This window comes from Protopterus annectens, chromosome 2.part2 (genome assembly GCF_019279795.1).
Source record: "Protopterus annectens isolate FY-2018-M chromosome 2.part2, PAN1.0, whole genome shotgun sequence".
NCBI classification, from domain to species: Eukaryota; Metazoa; Chordata; order Ceratodontiformes; family Protopteridae; genus Protopterus; species Protopterus annectens.
In genome coordinates this window covers 520,560,604-520,580,415 of record NC_056730.1, presented here as the reverse complement: position 1 = coordinate 520,580,415, position 19,812 = coordinate 520,560,604, and the positions used below count along the sequence as shown (strand labels likewise).

At 44.3% G+C, this 19,812-nt stretch overlaps 1 protein-coding gene across 1 annotated transcript in view; it reads right to left on the bottom strand.

Annotated features, from left to right (window-relative positions):
- The window catches only part of CHMP3 (charged multivesicular body protein 3), a 547,243-nt gene that overhangs the window by 155,043 nt on the left and 372,388 nt on the right, over positions 1-19,812 (bottom strand). Inside the window, exon 5 of the mRNA XM_044063986.1 lies at positions 1,041-1,155. Coding sequence (XP_043919921.1) covers positions 1,041-1,155 — 115 coding nt within the window. The remainder of the gene's footprint in view (positions 1-1,040; positions 1,156-19,812) is intronic.

The window sequence follows — 19,812 nt, the reverse complement described above, 5'->3', positions numbered from 1 at the left end:
GTACAAGTCTAATTCTCTACAAGAAAATCCAAACATAAGAGCTGTAAGCTAAATAGAGTTTAAAACTTCCAGGAAAACTAAAAATATGAAGAAAGAAAGCAAAAAAACTTTTCACTTAGCCCAGAGATAGCAAAGGACCACATCTCCAGTGAAGCAGCAAATGAGATGTAAGGTAATAGGAGGTGCATTTTGGGAAGGGTAGAATGTCCAAGAGCTTAGTTGGAGACCACGAGCTTCTGCATAAGGCCAAGACAGATCCAATGGATTGGATCCGACTCATATGTGAGAATAAAGGTGAGATTGACAACAACACATGCAGTATTCCAAGAGATCTTTATTTGACTTTGTCACAAAGAAAACTGGAAGAGTCCTATCTGTGAGTGTCAACGGTTGTCCTGTTCCTGTCTAGTGACTGGTCCTTTACCCTCACAGAGGCAGTGGGAGGAATTCTGAACTTTGACAGAGTGCCAGAGGGAGGGTAGTGGGGCACTACTGCCCATTTGGGAGTAAGCAGTATGTTGAACATCTGCTTGTTTTTGCTTACTCAGCGTTGTCGACTTGGAATCTATTTTGATTTTGCTTATACATTGAACCTCCAAAACATTACAACTGAATCATGATAATGACCAGAAATAATACATGGCGATTCTGGATACAATTCCTAGAAGTTCGGATAATGACAATGTAATTTCATTTACTTCATAGCTACAAATCAGTATGCATGCCAATAATGCACACATATCAGCTGTATAGCAGATCTTTCTGCATGGTGTGCCTTGGATGGTAATGTGGGAGTTGGGGAACAGCCCTCCACTACCTAGTCCTGTTACATGGACAGAGGATGAATCATCAACAATAGCTGTTTAACACAGTGAAAAATAAAAGAAATGATGGGAGAATTATCAGAAGAGAATGTGGAGCTGCCTGCCTTTGCTGAAGAACAAGTGTCTATGAAGGAAAAATGCAGACTCAGTACTTTACACACAGATATTCAAACAATCTGGGTGGTGATCATGTCTAATCTTGAGGAAGTCACTCACCTGCAGTGATCTCAAACAAAATGTTTTCAATCTCCAGCTCAGCTGCTTCCTCCATTTCTTCCTCATCTTCCATGCCTTCAAATGTATCTTCTAGCATCTCTTCAATTATACCAGCCTACACAGAAATACCATATCATTAGTAACATGCTACAAAACATATAAATGCATATAATGTGGCATAATGAAATGTAAAGAAAAATAGAAGACAGTAGGTGCCAGAATAAGAGAGATGAAGCATTCCATGGAACAACACAGCCTACTCAGGGTTGGGGACACTGTGCCACTTATGGCAAGGCATTTACTGGGTGAAGTCTCTAAATAAAGTTTAAACAGTACAGTCATGTTTTAAAAATTGTATACGTGTCACAATATAATATAATGCTACAACGACCACACATACTGGAATATGCCTTATTAACAGTCACACTGAACTCTACGTACAATACAAAACTGTTACAGACTACACACAATAAAAATCCATAGATTTGCATGCCTGCTGAAAAAACAGTGAGTACCACTGTCACTTCCTACAAAATGCTGGATGGTCACCAGTCACAGCAACAGCCACAATTTTACTATCACGGTTTATCTTCAAAATGCTAAATCCTGACAGCTACCTCTTATAACCTAGCATCCTTCTTACTAGCTAGTAAGCTAAATCTCATTTCCTAGACCTATCCCTTGGAAGACACATGACTAGGGTGCATAAACATTAGTCAAACCTGCTTTTCAAGTAGCCGTCAAGGAGAATGCATTCCATAAGATGATTCCTGTCACCGAGAATAACTTACCATGCTGTATTAGAAAAAAGACTATAAATTTATTTAAGAAAAAAATGATGAACTGTTGGATAACCTTGCTGAGCAAGATTAAAGCAGATGCTAACAAGAAAATGGTTAACGTATTCGTTATTATGTACAACTTCCATATCTCACATACTAAAAACAGACGTCTTATATCAGTATACTAGTAGTAAGCTACAACTAAAAACATTTAATTATTAATTTGTTTGCTTATGAAAACCATGTATTACATTTTCACAACTGCTTTGCCCTTTCAGAACAGTTCAGGTAGGTTAATCTTTGAGTACTGTCACAAAATCTTGATTATATCATACTGAATATGTACTACAGTACTTTAAAATTTTACACATTATTTTACATCCTCTGTATTTTGTCTTTGCCCATATGTTTATAGAACTAAGCAACAGATAAGGAAATGGTCAAATGCAAGAGAATATTTTTGCTGGGGGCGGTGACAAAAAGCTAAAAAATAATGTTGTGCCTCAGTACTGCATGACAAAAATGCTGCTCTCAACAAAATAAAATGCTACAAACACTGACATTTTCCTGTGGTCAGTACTACTACTACTTGCACTTGACTACTGTACAGCTGAAAGCATATTTGCTGTTCGTTGTTTCCCCATCTTCATTAATGGTTCAGCTATGCAAACAATGTTGTTAAGAATTACAGTGACCAACTAATTGCAGTAGACGAGTGTTAAAGGCAATGAAAACAGTAATGATAGAGCAAAAAAGACAGCCTATTAAATGAAATTTATGTACTTCTATAACAAAAGAACTTTTCATCCCAGTCCATCTAAAGTGACATGGGGTCCTTGAGAGCCGCGCTTGGATACAATCTGGCTGGCTTGGTGCTCCAACTTTGAGTCCTTCCAAGATTTTACAGCCACATAAAGCCTTGACACTCCATGACTAACTCTGAGTTTGGTACCTAACAGATGCACACCTGTACTGCTTTAAGTCCAAGAAAATGAGTCTTTCAAATCCTGCATATCAGTAGTGGAAAGGAGAGCGAGTTGTATTATTTGACAGACTGGCTGAAATGATACAAAAGTTATGTACTCATCATAGCAATGCATCTGTGCTGTCTGTTTTCATTCTTCCTCAACTGATGGGTCTCAGATCCAACTTGGGTGCTTTTTTTTCAGTTTCTCGGATCCATCTCTCAAGCTCATCCCTTTACCCACAATGCCCCACTCACCAAACATACCTCAGATCGAGTCTGCTGCCACCAGTAACCCATTGTTGATACTATACGGAATTTAAAAAGCAGAGATGACAGAAATAGAAATAGAGCTCAAACAAGAGCAATAGTTCCCAAAGCATTACCCTTTAGGTCCTTCAAGGAGTGGGAAGGGGGTTAGGAGGGCGTGAAAATGAGGAAGAATGAAAATGGACAATGCAGATGTACTGTTATTGTGAGTACCTAACTTTTGTAACTGATGTTGTCATTTTCATTCATTCCTCAACTGATGGGACACAGTCCCAATCTAGATGAGCCTTCGGTGGTCCTCATGGAAGGATATTCCAGACTACTGCTGAGCCAAAAGTAGCTCTGTTCCTAGAAACCAAATGCAATTTGTAATGATCAATAAAGGTATGAGCATTGGACCAACTTAGCAGTGCTACAAATGTCATCTATTAATGTTCTTCACCACAAAACTGAACAGATAGCCATACACCTTGTGGAAGGTGCTCTAGGGACTTGGGCAAATAAAATCCTCTTTGGCTGTAGACAAAGGACATAGGTTCATAGGTTGGTACTAGGCTACTGGCCCTAGGGCCTATACAACCCTAGCCATAACAATTCCCTGGCTATTTCTTCGCACAGTATTTACATCCCTGGACCCCTGTTTAGCAGGGCGACTGACGTGATCCCTGGGGTGAATTTCCCATCTCCCATCCAATCATCAAGGTTCCTTTTGAAGAGGGCCAAAGAAATGCTCTGCTTGACATGTATAGGCAGTCTGTTCCAGAGTCTGGGGAGTCTCTGGGTCAGGAACCTATCCCTCCATCATGTTTTGTTCATTGTGATGACAAGGTTTAGATCCCTGGAGCGTGTGTCTCTGAGGGATTGGGATTTCTTTAAGTGTAGCATGTCCAACTGCTCTGGGTTTGACATGGCTTTGTATGTTAAGCAGACATTGCCTCTAAGTAGACGATATGCGACAGAGTACAGGGTGGAGTTTTTTTTAGACTGTCAGCATACGGCATCTGCTTTAGGCCTGTGATTCTTTTAGTGAGGTATTTCTGCAGTCTTTCCAGTTATTGCAGATGTCTTGAGAGGTACATACCATATGGGGTGTTGTATTCTATAATGGGTCTAATGAGGGATGAGTACAGTGGGACAATGACATCCTTTTTTCTGGATGAAAAGCCCTTAGTGATGAGGTGTGCCACACAGAAGGATTTCCTGACTGTTGTGGCGATGTGGTTATCAAAGTTGAGACCACTGTCCACCTGTGTCCCTAAGTCTCTTATCACACTTTAAGTGTTTAGTGTACTGCCACCTATGTGATAATTCACGGGTACATGTTTTTCCCAAAGGGGATAACTATACATTTCTTGGCATTGAGCTTGAGCCCATGGCTCTGGCACCAAGCATCTGTTTCTGTAAGGCCCTTTTGTAGGATATCCACATCATTTGGGGATTCAATAATGGCTCCCAGTTTGCAGTCATCTGCGAACTTTGTTAGCCAGAGTCCCTTAGTGTTGGCCTGTACATCAGAGAAGTAGATGCCAAACAAGAGCAGTCCCAGGACTGAACCCTGAGGTACTCCACTTGTCACTTGTTTGGAGATGGATTTGGAGTCATCTACTTTTACAGCGTGGGTTCCGTTAGTAAGCCAGTTGGCAATCCATCAAGTGACGTAGGGATTAATGCCCAGCTTAGTAAGTTTATCTATGATTCCAGAGTGGGGGATGGTGTCGAAGGCCTTGGCGAGGTCCAGATTGGCTGTGTGGATCACCTTACCCTTGTCCAAAGCTCTGGAGACTGATTTGAAGAAGTCAATCAGGTTCAGGACACAAGATCAGCCCTTCACGAACCCAAACTGTGTGGGGTCCAATGTCTGAAGGTTGCCAATGTCTTTGCTTATAAGTTCCATGATATTACGTTCCATGGCCTTGCATATCAGGCTCGTCAGACTGATGGGGTGGTGGATCCCCCCTTGTGGAGTGGAATAACTGTAGCTGTGCGCCACTCAGTGGCGATCGGTTAACCATTTGGCTATGGTTACTTTAGAAACTGCCACACTCAATCTGTTTGGTGAAAAGGATACCAGCAACTGGTCGGTTTTCCTGAAATCTTTGGTCCGATCGAGATAGAATCGAAGTTGCCTGTGCACATCCAAAAGATGGAGCATGTATTCTCCCTCACTGGAAAAATTTGGAAAGAAAACTGGGAGGTTAATGACCTAGTTAATATTAGACTCAGAAGCCACTTTGGTCAAAAAACTGGTTGGTACATAAGGAAGCTATCTTTATGAAAAAGCAGTTATGGAGACTTGGAGGAAAGAGCCTGAAGTTCAGATACTTGTCTAACTAATGTAACAGTATCTAGAAAAATAGTTTTCCAGGACATAAACTTTAGGTCTGTCTTGGTTGAAGGATCAAAAGGGCCTTGGGTGAGACCTTGAAGCAGGATAATTAAATCCTAAGGAGGGGTAGTGTCCTTGACTGGGAGGCCTAAGCTAGAAGGTACCTTTCAGAAAGCTTCTTCTAGGTTATGCAAGGCCTAAGGAAAAATGGTTTTTACCTGAATGGAAGTTTAAAATAGCAGCCAAATGCACTTGGCTACTTTGATACTAGAAACATTAGCCTTCCTCATTGAAAATTGAAGCTAAAAGTTCAAGCAAGCTGGTATAGAAGAAGAAAAAGGGGTCCAAAAGTCTCTTAACGGCCCAAAATGAAAATCTCTTCCATTTTCTTTTGTTAATTTTTCTAGTAGAAGCCTTTTGAGAAGACAAAAAAATATGTCAGACTGGAGAGGGAAGTTTGGGCTGTCTAGCCATCAGTGGAACTGGAGAAACCATGCAGTCAGCTTGAGGTCTGTTATGCCTGGATGTGTCATCCCTGTCAGATGAGACAGGAGGTCTGGACTGGAGTCCAATATCCAGGGCGGATACAGAAGATGAAGGGAAACCAAATTTTACGAGGCCAGAAAAGTGCAATGAGCATAACACTGCTTTTAACTGGTATGCTATCTGCATCAATTTGGCGACTGGAGGTAATGGGGGATAAGCATAAAGGAGACCTGTGGGCCAACTGTGAACTAGAACATCTCATGGTGACTCCCCCAGACAGGGCATCAGGGAGAAGAACCTGCTGCACTTGTTGCTGAGGGGAGAAGCGAAAAGGTCGCAGCATGGCTGGCCTCAAAAATGGAAAATTCCCTCCACCATTTTGACACAGAGACCACTCATGAGGCATCAGAATGGACCTGCTTAGTTTATCTGCAAGGACATTGGCTTTCTCCAGTATATACATTACTATGAGAAGCAGCCGGAAGAGATTGCCCTTTGCCACATTCTCACTGCTTCTCCTGGTACTTGCAGCCCCCCGTTTGTTGATGTACCAGACTGCAGACATATTGTCCATATGAATCACGATTGTCCTGAAAAGGAGAGCATCTTGAAGGGCCTGCAATGCTAGGAGGACTGCTCTCGTTTCCAGGACAATGATATGCACACTGTCTTCTTTCGAGAACCATGTACCTTGGACTGTCTTTCCCAAGTAATGCTCCCCCAACCACAGCTGGGAGAAGCAGTGGTCACCGTGGCTGTCAGCAGTGGAAGAAAAAATGGACAGTCTTGAGAAACTTCATTCGAGCAAATCCACCAAAGCGAGATCACTTTCATGACCAGGGATCTGAGTGTCTTGTACTCCTGTTTGAAGAAATGATGATATCTGATTCACAGTGTCTAGACAAGCACCTATAAACTCTAGACTCTCTGTAGGTGTGAGCTGTGACTTGCTGCAGTTGACTGTGATGCCTAGATGAAGACATAATTGGAGAAAGTATTCCAATGTTTGTAGGAGTAAATGGCTGGATGGGGGAGTTAGGAGCCAGTCGTCTAGGTACGGAAACACACTGAATTCCAGCAGTCTCAAATGAGTTGTTACCACCGCCATGCATTTGGTGAACACCCAGGGGGCTGTAGTGAGGCAAAATGGCAGTGCTCTTAACTAGTAATGACTGTCTCCCAGATGAAAGCATAGATATCTTCTGGAGTGCCTATTCATTTTGATGTGATAGTACGCATCTTGAAGCTTTATCAAGCACATGGGACTTATAACCATCTACAACCTTGCCTATTTCATGTGTTGGTTTAGTTTGTTGAGATCCAGAATGGGTCTCAAGTCTTCTGTCTTCTTTGGCACTAAAAATAAATCTTGAGTAGGTTCCGAATCCTATCTGGTCTGGGTGGATTTCCTGGATGACTATTTTTTCAAGCAGCTTTTCTATTTCCAAGGCTGCCATCTCCCTCTGATTGGGTGGGACATTCATTTTTGAAGGGGGAGTTTGGGAAAATAGTATAAAATAACCTCTGGATACAAGTCTCTGCATCCAAGAATGTTTTGTGATGGATGCCTGGGCTTTGAAGTGCTGACACAAGCATGCCCCTGACTGCCTCCAGACAACAGCAGCTGGGCACCCTTTCAGGAACGCTGGTCGAGTTTCTTCTTTTGCACATCCTATTCAGAGGGACCTCATCAATGAGGTGGTCTGATGAGATATCAGAAGTTACAGGGAAGTCCTGAGTAACTCACTGGAGACTTAAAAGACTTGGCTGTCCCAGTGGAATATAAATGAGAGGCTTAGAACTAAGACCCGAAGGTGGTAAAGAAATAGGATCCAAAGTGCAAAGATGTCCTCTCCATAGGCAAACAGAAGGCCCACTCTACTACGTCCAATGCAGAGAGCCTAGGCAAAACAGAAGCCGACAGCACTGGAGCCAAAGCCCTCTGTGCTGATGACTGTTGAATCCCCACAAGCTCCCTTCAAAAGGTTGAAGTCGGACCTGAGATGTCCAGTTCCAAAACACAGGGGCAAGGATGTCTCCTATAACTTTCGAGTTGATCCCAACCTTCCCCTCTTGAGCCAGCGCAGATGATTTGGATCTGAGAGTCCTCCTGTCCCGAAAGGATCAGAGCCAGATGGCTCAGGCAAGTGGTCAGAGACAAAGAATGATCCGTCTTCGGATCAAACAAAGACATCCCCAAGATTCTCAGATCAGAGGGCTCTGAAACCACGGGATGGATTGGAGAAGGAGATATTAAATTGACAGTTGGGGATAGGCAGTCTCATAGGAACAATGGGAGACTGAGATGGAATTACTTCCTTCTTGATCTGAGCTCTGACGAACTTCCTCATAATCCTATCCAACTGTGCTTCAGATATATTCCTGGAAGAGCAAAGCACAGAGCTGACAGATGGGGGCCTGGAGTGCTTCCTTGGAGTCTCCTGGAGATAAGAAGAAGGAAGTTAGATACTGGCTCTGGTGAGCATCGGGGTGACCGGATATGAGGTGACTTGGTTTTTGAGGATGCAGCATCCGAGGGAGTCAGATCAGACTTTTTTTGAATTTTTGAGACTGGCTCAGTGGTCGGAGCCAAAATAGGTGGTAATCTGGTAACCTTTGTCTGGCATCCTTATCCTTTGGAGCCAATTCAGACTTTCCTTTCTCTGACCTCTTGGAATGGAGGGTTGAGCCCCAGTTGGAAGAGAAAAGGAAGTAGAAGGGAGAAGGCTCTTCAAAAGTAACGTATTTCTTCTATAACTAATAGCTCTATTGCTGAAACCTGCACAGATAGTGCAGTTGGTATCTAAATGGGCAGCACATTCACTGTGGGCATCAGAGCTGGGAATCTTGTGTCCACAGGAAATGCATTTCTTGAACCCAGTTGGCTTGTCTGTTATTATGAAGGAAAAATACTACACCTGATCTTAACCAAAAGATTGAGAACGCTGTTAAAGGAGAAAAGGCAGAGAAGTTTTTTGTTTGCTTTAGCAGAGGATGATAGAAGAGGGGAGGTTCTGTGTTGTAATGAGCTGAAATGGCTGAGGCATGGATTTTTATGGAAGAAAAAGATAGGCCCTTGTGAAGCATCTCAGTTAAATATTGCAGAATCTGAGGAATATTGGTCACTGCTGTGTTTATTCCTTGTGATTGGTTCCAGGCAAAGAATCTTTTCCATTTGTCAGCATAAGATTTTCTAGTACTAGGCCTTCTAGCCTCCAAAATGACATCCATCACAGGTTTACTGAGGGATGACAAGGTGAAATTAGTTGATTAGCCACGCTGCCAGATTCAAAGTCTGGAGCTGAGTGTGCAGAATTTGGTAGTTCTGCTGAGACAGTAGGTAGGGTGTCTGAGGCATGTGCCACAGAGGAAGGTGTGACACATTGCACAGGAGTTGGTACCAGTGTTGGCGAGGCCAGTCTGGAGCAATCAGACTCATTTTTGGTTTGTCCTGTCTGACTTTTAGTAGAACTTTGGAGAGTAGAGGCAGAGGGGGGAAAGCATAGACTGATAGATTTTTCCAGCTGAATGATAGAGCATCCACTTTCCAAGCTTGTGATTAATTCTTGTGCAGAATTTGTCCAACTGATAGTTCTGGGGTGAGGCAAAAAGATCTATGTCTGGACTCCCCCATTTGCGTGTCAACATGCTGAAAACTTGTGGTTCCAGTTTCCATTCGTGTGGGTCCATAAGATTCCTGCTTAGTTCGTCTGCCAGAGCATTTAGCTTTCCTGGCAGGAATTGAGCTTGTAGTTGTATTTGGTAGGTCAAGGCAGTGTTCCACAATGCCATGGGTAGTCTGCAAAGGAGGTAAGAATGTGTACCCCCCTGCTTGTTTATGTACCACATAACTGTGGTGTTGTCCATCTTTATCATTAGTTGTCCTGGATGAAGTTAGTCCTTGAAGGCTGTCAGTGCATTCTGTACAGCTAGCATCTCTTTCTGATTGATATGTGCATTTGATTTGGGCTCCATTTGCCCTAAATGCACTTTCCGGCCAGATGAGCCCCCCAAGCATAGTCTGATGTGTCTGTAGTTAGGGTTTGGGCAGCATGGGGTGGAGTGAATGGTAGTCCCTTGTTTTGGTGGCAGGCCTCTGCCCACCACAGCAACTCCAATTGCAGGCAAGGTATGATATGAATCAGTGTTTCCAGGCTGTAACAATGTTGACTCCATAAACTTTTTAAGTACCACTGAAGTTTCCTCATATGCAGTCTTGCATATGGAATTGGAAGAATGCAGGAGGCCATGAACCCCAAGGCTTGCAGAATTTGTCTTGCAGATAGCAGGGTTTTTGTGGCCACTTATTTGAAGCAAGTCACCAATTGAATTTGCTTTTCTGGCGTAAGGTAAATCATCTGGGCAGTTGTTTTCAAGCTTGCACCCAGGAATGTAATTTTTTGAGAGGGTACCAGTTGCGATTTCTTTTCGTTTATGGTGTATCCTAGACAAGTTAGAACCCTTTTTTACAAATGCCAGATGCTTTAGAAGAATGTCTGTTTTCTGCCTGAATTAAACAATTGTCCAGGTATGGATATATTTGAATACTTCTTTGCCTGCAAAATGCAATTACTGGAGCCAGGCACTTTGTAAAGACCATGGGCGCAGTAGATAAGCCAAAGGGTAGTGTAGAGAAAGTAGTTTTGTACCTACCATAAATGTAGATGTTCGAGTGTTCACACTGCTGCAGTCATCACACTTGGGTTATCCTGCCATCAGGCGGTCCCGCAGTCGGCCAGAGTTCCAAAGTCTTGGTCCGGTGTCGGTTGCTGTCGCTTCTTCCCTGACGTCAGTGCACCAGGGTATATAAGAGGCATCCAACGCCATTTTCTTCAGTTTTTCTTGCCCCAGATGTCAGGTGCCCCCAAGTAGGTAGGCAATACATATTGCTAATAAAACATGTAAAAGGAATAAAAGGAATACCTTCAGTTACAAGCAAATACACCACAAAGGTTGTACAGGACAGAAAATGTATAGAAAAGTTCAGCTAGGTCAGAGGAGATGGAGGGAGGGTAACCTGGACTGCAGCAGTGTGAAAGTACAGTTTTGTACCTACCATAAATGTAGATGTCCGAGAGGTATGCATCTGCAGTCCTAACAAATGGGTTGTCCTGGCCTCAGGCAGCCCTTCGGTCGGCCGGATTCCAAAGTCTGGGTCTGGCCTCGGCTGATGTCGCACTTCACCCGACGTCATAGCTGCAGTTCAGCGGGTATAAAGGCATCAGCCGACGCCATTTTCCTCAGTGTTTCTTGCCCCAGATGCCAGGTGCCCTCTAGGAAGGCTAAATTTGGATAAATGCAAATGTTTCCAAACAATAGAGAGCAGATAGAAATAAACATGTATATACATATATACAAACAAATACACCATAATAGATTCCCCCAGCTAGCTACAAGATGGGCAATTACCCTAGGAGTACCACAGAGAGGAAGGAGGGTGGGTAACCCTGACTGCAGATGCATACCTCTCGGACATCTACATTTATGGTAGGTACAAAACTGTACTATGTCCTTCAAGGATGCATCTGCAGTCCTAACAAATGGGTAGAATACCATAGTCAAACTGGGGGAGGAGGCACTAAGGAGGCACTAAGTTTATGGTGTAGTTAAGATCCCTTGAAAAACAGCAGTGGCAAAACCTGCTCGGGATCTGGAGTATAAAGGTAGATTATAATGCTTGGCAAATGTATGCACGGAGCTCCAAGTAGCAGCCTCTAAAATGTCTTTGGTAGCCACTCCTCGTAAGAAAGCTGTAGTAGTGGCTGTAGCCCTTGTGGAGTGAGGTCTGATGTTTTCTGGAGTTGCCTTTCCATGAAAAGAGTAACAAAATCTAATGCAATTTCCTATCCATTTTGAGATTGTCTGTTTTGAAATTGCTTTTCCTTCCATTCCTGTTGCATATGCTACCAGAAGCTGGTCAGTTTTTCTATTATTCTTGGTTCTGTCCAGGTAGTAGTGCAATTGTCTGTGTACATCCAAGGTATGCAGTAATCTTTCCCCCCTGTTCTGCGGGTTGGGGAAGAATGTTGGTAGGTGTATTGCTTGGTTTAATGATACCCTGGAGACCACCTTTGGCATAAAGGTAGGATTGGTTCTCATGGACACTCTATCCTGATGCCTGTAATTCAGAGACCCTTCTAGCTGAAGTGATTGCAAGCAGGAATGCAGTTTTCCAAGATAAGTACTGTAATTCTGCCGTTGCTGCTGGTTCAAAAGGGGGTAGTGTCAACTTTTCTAACACAAAGTTCAAGTCCCATGTAGGCAATGGTGGTTTCCTTGGTGGCTTTACATTTTTAATTCCTCTGAGAAACTGCCTGAGTAGAGGTTGAGAAAAGACTGGAGGATCCATGTTGTATTCTGCTGAAATTGCTGATGCATGAATCTTAATGGAGGAGTAAGACAGACCATTGTGGAAAAGCTCTGCTAAGTATTCCAGGATGTTAGCTATGTTTGCCAATGATGCATCTACTCCTTTTGTTGCACTCCAAATGAGATATCATTTCCATTTTGCTGAATAAGTTTTCCTTGTTGAGGGTCTGCGAGCCTCCAAGATAATGTCTTTAACCCTTTGAGATAAATCTGAGTTATTTTGCCTTATATAATGTTCCAAGCAGCTAGTTGCAGTGTTTTCAAGTTTGGATGCAGGATTTTGAAGTTGTTCTGTGTTAGCAGTAGAGGTAGTAGGGGTAGAGGCCATGCGTGCTCCCGGGACATACTCCTCAGTAGTGGGTACCAATGTTGTCTCGGCCAGTCTGGAGCTATCAAGATGATCCTCGGGCGATCTTCTTTGATCTTCAGTAGCACTTTGTGCATCAAAGGAAGAGGTGGGAATACATATGCTGTCAGGTTTTCCCAACTGAAGGATAGGGAGTCCACCTTCCAAGCAAGTGGGTGGTATGTCCTTGTGCAGAATTTTCTCAATTGGTGGTTGTGTGGGGACGCGAACAGGTCTATTTCTGGCAGTCCCCATTTCCTTGTGATGGTTTTGAAGATGTCTGGATGCAGTATCCATTCGTGAGCATCAGTGGTGGTTCTGCTTAAGATGTCTGCTAGTATATTTTCTTTTCCTGGCACAAATATGGCCTGGAGCTGAATGTTGAGGCTAAGGGCCACATTCCAGGGGTCCATTGCCATCCGGCATAGAGGATATGAATGTGTGCCTCCCTGCTTGTTGATATACCACATAACTGTGGTGTTGTCCGTCCTTATCAGCAAATGACCCTGTTGAAGAAATGGTCTGAATGTCTGAATTGCCTGTTTTACTGCCAGCATCTCTTTTTGATTTATGTGTAGGTTCATCTGGTCTTGAGTCTCCATAAGCCTTGTATGCACCTGTCCACCATGTGTGCCCCCCAACCGAGGTCTGAGGCGTCCGTGGTGATAGTCTGGCTTGGGTGAGGCCTGTGGAAGGGCAGTCCTTTGTTTAATTGACAGGCCTGGGCCCACCACTGGAATTCTTGTTTCAGCCATGGAATTATTGGAATTTGGGTGTCTAGGCTGTGCTTGTGCTGAGACCATAAATTCCTCAGGTACCATTGCAACTTCCTCATATGTAGTCTGGTATGTGGAATTAATATTATGCAGGATGCCATGTAACCCAGGGCTTGCAGGATTTTCCTTGCTGTAAGCTGGTTCTGCGTTGTTAATGCCATGAAATAGAGTGGTAGCTGCTTCTGTTTTTCTGCTGTGAGGAATGCCATCTGGTTTGATGTGTCCAGTTCTGCACCCAAGAAGGTTATCCTTTGGGATGGTATCAGCCTTGACTTTTTTGTGTTGACTGTGTATCCCAGGGCTTGCAGCAGGTGAATAACCTTTTCAAATCTTTTGTTAATTTGTCTTTGCTGTCCGCTTGTAACAGGCAGTCGTCCAGGTATGGATAAATTTGAATTCCCTGAAGCCTGCAATGAGCAATTACTGATGCCAGGCATTTCGTGAATACTCTGGGCAGTAGATAAGCTAAAAGGCAATGCTGAGAATTGATAATGCTCTGATCCTGCAAGAAATCTGAGGTATCTTCTGCAATTTGGTCATATGGGGACGTGCAGGTATGCCTCCTTGAGATCCAGAGTCACCAGCCAAAACTCCTTGCCCAGCATGGGAAGAAGTTGCTGTAGGGTCAGCATCTTGAATTTTGGAACAATGAGATATGTGTTTAGAGCGGACAGGTCGAGGATAGGTCTCCATTGGTTTTCCTTTCTTGGTACCAGGAAAAGCCTTGAATAAAATCCTTGTCCTTGTTCCATAGTCGGTACCTTTTCTATAGCTCTCATCCTTAGTAAGTGGTCTATTTGTTGTAGAGCGTTTGTCCTTTGGTTTGGAGGTAGGTTTGGCATTCCTCTCTTCCTTGGAAGAGTATGGAAGTGAAACCTGTAGCCTTTGTCTATTATCTGTAAAATCCATTTGTCTCCTGTAATGTAATGCCAATTTACTGAAAATAAGGCTAGCTTTCCGCCTAAGGGTGCTCCCAGTTGTTCCCTGGTAGGCGGTTTCAGAGCCAAGTCACTGTGATTGTCCTGTGGAAGTGGTAGTGGCTGGATCTGTGGCAGTACTTCTCTGGCTGTTAGGCTGCCACTGACGTCCCCTGTAGGCACCTCTGGATTGACCTCTGCCTCTAGGGCGTCTATTTCTGCTTCTCTGTGCTCTGGTGGTGTCTGGAAAGGACCAATTCTTGGAAGGCCAGTTCCTACTAAATCTCGGAGGCTGGACCTGTAAAAAATCCTTGACTGTCTGGACAGATTTAGCTTTTTCTTCCACCTTCTTCAACACTTGCTGTGCAGGGGAACCAAACAAACTGTGCTTTTCCATGGGAGCATCTAGGAGCTTTGACTTTACATGGTCTGGTAAGGATTGCTCTTTTAACCATGCATGCCTTCTGATCACTGTACCAGTCATAGCTGATCTAAAGGAAGCCTCCAGTGCATCATAGCCGCATTTTAAGGAATGATTACTGACCTGCTGAGTGTTATGCACCAAATCCTGAAGGGACTTATGGTCTAAAGGCTCAGGCGAGGACAGTTTTTTAGTGAGCTGATCTAACAGAAATTCCTGATACTGAATCATGTGGAATTGACAGTTTAAGGCCCTAGCCGAAAGAGTAGCAGAAGTATAAACTTTTTTACCCCATCTCTCCAATGCCCTAGATTCTCTTTCAGAGGGGAGGGGGTTCTTGGCAGAGGCAGCTGCTACAGCTTTGGGGCCCTGTGAAATAGTTTCAGGATCTGCAATAGGAGCCTTATACAAATGATAATGTGTGTCCGGAACCCTGTAGTATCTGTCAGGCTTAGCAGGGGCCGGAGGCAGTGAGTCAGGGGCAGTACAAGCATCATTAAATGCATCATCCACAACTGTAAGTACTGGAGGAATAGCTAAAGGCCTATGCTGTGGTAAATGTAAAAAGGTCCAAAGCCTTTTCCTGGAGTCTGAAAAATCCTGGCCCTGCCATTGAAATTGTTCCCTCATAGCATGCAAGGTTTCCCCAAAAGAAAATTCCTCAGGAGGAGAGGCAGAAGGTATGGAATCCTCTGCATCAGAGTCCTCATATGGAGAATAAGGGCCTTCTGGAGGATTTGTATTTTCTGAATCATCAGAGGAGTAATCTGAAGAAACTGGCTCAGGGGGCTCTGCTCTAGGCCTCTTCTCTGGAGGTGGGTGAGAGGCCCTGTCAGGGTGAGACTGGGTTCTCCTGATCAAAGAAATGAGATCCTCTGCTAGACTAAGCATTTGAGTATTAGAGCTAGGCCTGTGAGAGGGGGTTTTAGCAGGCACGGCCTTTGAAGATTTAGCTGCTTTAGCCCTGGCAAAAGCCTTAATTGACATGGATGCAGGGGGCCTAGCAGCTCCACGTGCAGGAGAAGATACATCTAAGGGGATAGTATCAGATAAATCCTGAGAAACTGTAAGAGCAGGTGGAATTTCCGTAGCAGATTCAGCCATGCTGGAAGAGGCCTCGGTAGTAGGAGGCATGCTTTCGGCCGAAGGAAGAACCGCGGACTCGGTTTCAGCCGAAACCGAGACACTCGCGGTTGGCTTAACCGCGGTTTCGGCCGAAACCGCGGACCGCGAGTGTCGGTCCTTTTCCTTACGCTTTTTAGCTAAATGTGAAGTTGGAGTTTCCGACGGCATGATATAAGCAAAAGCGGAGCCGAAAAACTCCTCTGCAAACTCCGACCGACGTCTAAGAGTCCGTCGGTTGAAGGAAGCACAGGCTAGACAAGCTGCTACGTCGTGGTCTGGGCCTAAACAAGGTAGGCAGTAAGAGTGGAAATCTTTATGAGGTATTTGTTTCCCACAAGTTAAACAGTTATTCACTTTTTCTGACATCGGCTGAGGCAAGAAAGAGTCCCCAACGGGGTACTTAGCTTTTTAGAAGTCTTTGGTAGTAGCAATCTCTGGTTCTGACCGACCGGCACTTGCGAACAGCTTCTGCTTCGGGCGCCACGCGGCAAGAAAGACTGAGGAAAATGGCGTCGGCTGATGCCTTTATACCCGCTGAACTGCAGCTATGACGTCGGGTGAAGTGCGACATCAGCCGAGGCCAGACCAAGACTTTGGAATCCGGCCGACCGAAGGGCTGCCTGAAGCCAGGACAACCCATTTGTTAGGACTGCAGATGCATCCTTGAAGGACATCACTTGAACATCTACATTTATGGTAGGTACAAAACTGTACTATGTTCATCATGTTACACTGCTGCAGTCATCACACTTGGGTTGAATCCCAAAGCTAAGGATGGGTGGTGGAACTAATCAAGGTTTGGAGAGGCTAGTAGGCCCTGCAGAACTGCAGTGGCAAAGCCAGCTCTGGTTTTAGAGTATAGAGGTAAGTGATAGTGCTTGGTGAAGGTGTGCACTGAACTCGCAAGTTGCAGCCTCCAAAATATCCTTGGTTGGTACCCCTCTGAGGAAGTCTGTTGATGTTGCTGTAGCCCTGGTGGAATGGGGCCTGATGTTACCAGGCACAGGTTTCCCATGGTGTGTGTAGCAGAAACGGATACAATGTCCTATCCATTTTGAAATGGTCTGTTTTGAGGTAGCCTTTCCTTGTGATCCTGCAGCATAGGATACAAAGAGCTGGTCAGATTTTCTGAAAGCCTTAGTTTTATCCAAGTAGTAACGTAATTGCCTGTGAATGTCAAAGGCTCCTGCCTTTCCCCTTTGTTCTGGGGGTTTGGATAAAAGGTGGGCAAATGAATGGTTTGGTTTAGGGCCACACTGGATACCACCTTTGGCATAAAGGAAGGGTTAGTTCGTAAAGAGGCTCGGTCTTGATGAAAAATTATGAAAGGCTCCACTGCCATTAGGGCCTGTAGCTCTGAGACTCTTCGTGCTGAAGTTATTGCTAGCAGCAGGACAGTTTTCCATAATAGGAACGATAGATCAGCTGTAAAAGTTGGTTCAAAGGGCAGTAGTGTAAGCTTTTCCAAAACAAAGTTGAGATCTCAAGTTGGTGTTGGTGCTCTCCGGGGTGGTCTTATGTTCTTAGCCCCTCTGAGGAACTGTCTTAGTAATGGATGTGAAAATATAGGAGGATCCGTGTTGTACTGAGCTGAAATAGCTGAGGCGTGGATCTTAATAGATGAAAAGGAAAGTCCTTTGTGCAACATCTCAGTTAAATATTGAAGAATCTGAGGAATATTTGGGACAAGGGGATTTTGGCCTTTAGCCTGGTTCCAGCGCAGAATCTTTTCCATTTGTCTGAATAGGCTTTCCTGGTGCTGGGCCTCCTGGCCTCCAGAATGACGTCCATCACAGCTTTAGAGAGAAGTGTTGACTGGTTGTTTAGGCAATTTGCCATGCAGCCAGATTTAAAGTCTTGAGCTGGCTGTGTAGAATCTGATTGTTTTGCTGAGTGAGCAGGTGAGGAATTGGAGGTAAAATCCATGGTGGGCCTTGAGCCATGTTCCTTAGTACTGGATACCAGTGTTGGCGTGGCCAGTCTGGAGCAATGAGTATTATTTGCGGCCTCTCTAATCTGGCTTTCAGCAGCACCTTTGCCAGAAGAGGCAGTGGAGGAAAGGCATACACTGTCAATGTTTTCCAACTGAATGAGAGGGCGTCCATTTTCCAAGCTAGAGTGTGGTATGTCCTTGTGCAGAATTTCCATAGTTGGTAGTTTTGGGGGGAAGCAAACAGATCTATGTCTGGGCTCCCACATTTTTGAGTTATCATTGCGAATACTTGTGGATCTAGTTTACACTCGTGAGGATCTATGATGTTTCTGCTTAGATCGTCTGCCAATGTGTTTTTCTTTCCTGGCAGGAATTGTGCTTGTAGTTGAACTTGGTAGGTCAGTGCTGTGTTCCACAAGGTCATTGCTTGTCTGCATAGGGGGTAGGAGTGTGTGCCCCCCTTGCTTGTTTATGTACCATATCACTGTGGTGTTGTCCGTCTTTATTAGGAGTTGTCCTGGATGCAGGAGGTCATTGAAAGCTGTTAGGGCATTTTGTACAGCTAGCATCTCTTTTTGACTGATATGTAGATGCCTTTGGTCTGCAGACCATTTGCCCTGAATACACTGTCCTGCCATGTGCGCTCCCCAGGCATAATCCGATGCATCTGTTGTTATAGTTTGCCTGGCTGTGGGAAAGGTAAAAGGCTGACCCTTGTTGAGGTGACATGCCTTAGCCCACCATAGAAACTCCTGTTGAAGGCAGGGAATGAGTGGAAATATTGTTCCCAAGATGTGGCTGTGTTGAGTCGATATGCTTTTCAGATACCATTGTAATTTCCTCATATGCAGTTTTGCAAATGGTATTAGTAGTATGCAAGATGCCATGCATCCCAAGGCCTGCAGAATTTTTCTTGCAGGGAGTTGGGTCTTTGTTGCCATCATTTTGAAGTATTGAGTCAGTTGTCCTTGCTTGTCTGGCGTGAGATAAGCCATCTGGGCCGTTGTATTTAAGCTGGCACCCAGGAATATTATGTCTTGTGAGGGCACTAGTTTTGACTTCTTTTCATTTACTGTGTACCCTAGGAAACGTAGTAGGTTTTTGACAAACGCCAGATGCTTTAAAAGAATGTCCTTGCTTTCTGCTTGAATAAGGCAGTTGCCCAGGTATGGATATATTTGAATCCCTCTTTGTCTGCAGTATGCAATTACTGGAGTCAGGCATTTTGTGAAGACCCTGGGCACAGTAGATAAGCTAAAGGGCAGTGCAGAGAATTGGTAATGGTGGGTTGAACCTGCTATAAATTGGAGGTATCTTCTGCAATTTTGTCTGATAGGGACATGCAGGTATGCCTCCTTGAGGTCCAATGTTACTAGCCAAGCCTTCTTGCCCAGCATGGGAAGAAGTTGCTGTAGTGTTAGCATCTTGAATTTGGGTACTTCCAGATATGTGTTTAGAATTGAGAGGTCCAGAATGGGTCTCCAGGCTTTGTCCTTTCGGGGAACTAGAAAGAGTCTAGAGTAAAATCCTTGTCCTTGCTCCTGTGTAGGAACCTGCTGAATGGCTCTCATGTCCATGAGAGCTGAAATTTGCTTTTGAGCCTCTGCCCATTGATTTGGTGGCAGGTTTGGCATTCCTTTTATCCTTGGCAAAGTGTGAAAGTGGAATCTGTATCCTTGAGATACAATATTTTGGGACCCATTTGTCTTTTGTGATGATGTGCCAGTTGTCTGCAAAAAGTGCTAGTTTCCCCCCCAAGGGAGCTGCCAAGAGGAATTTCCTTGGTAGTCTGAGGGGTAAGTCATTGTGTTTGTCTTCTGGTAGTTTGAGACCTGTCTTCTCCTCCTTTTTAGGTTGTGGCACCCCATTGTCGAGGCTGGTAAGAGCCTTGTGACTGACCTCTACCCCTTGGGCATCTGTATCTTACCCTCTGTGGTCTGGCAGAAGCTGGAAAGGACCAGTTTTTGGTTGGCCAATTTCTGCTGAAACGAGGGGGTTGAACCTGTAAAAAATCCTTGACCGTCTGCATAGATTTTGCCTTATCCTCCATTTTCTTT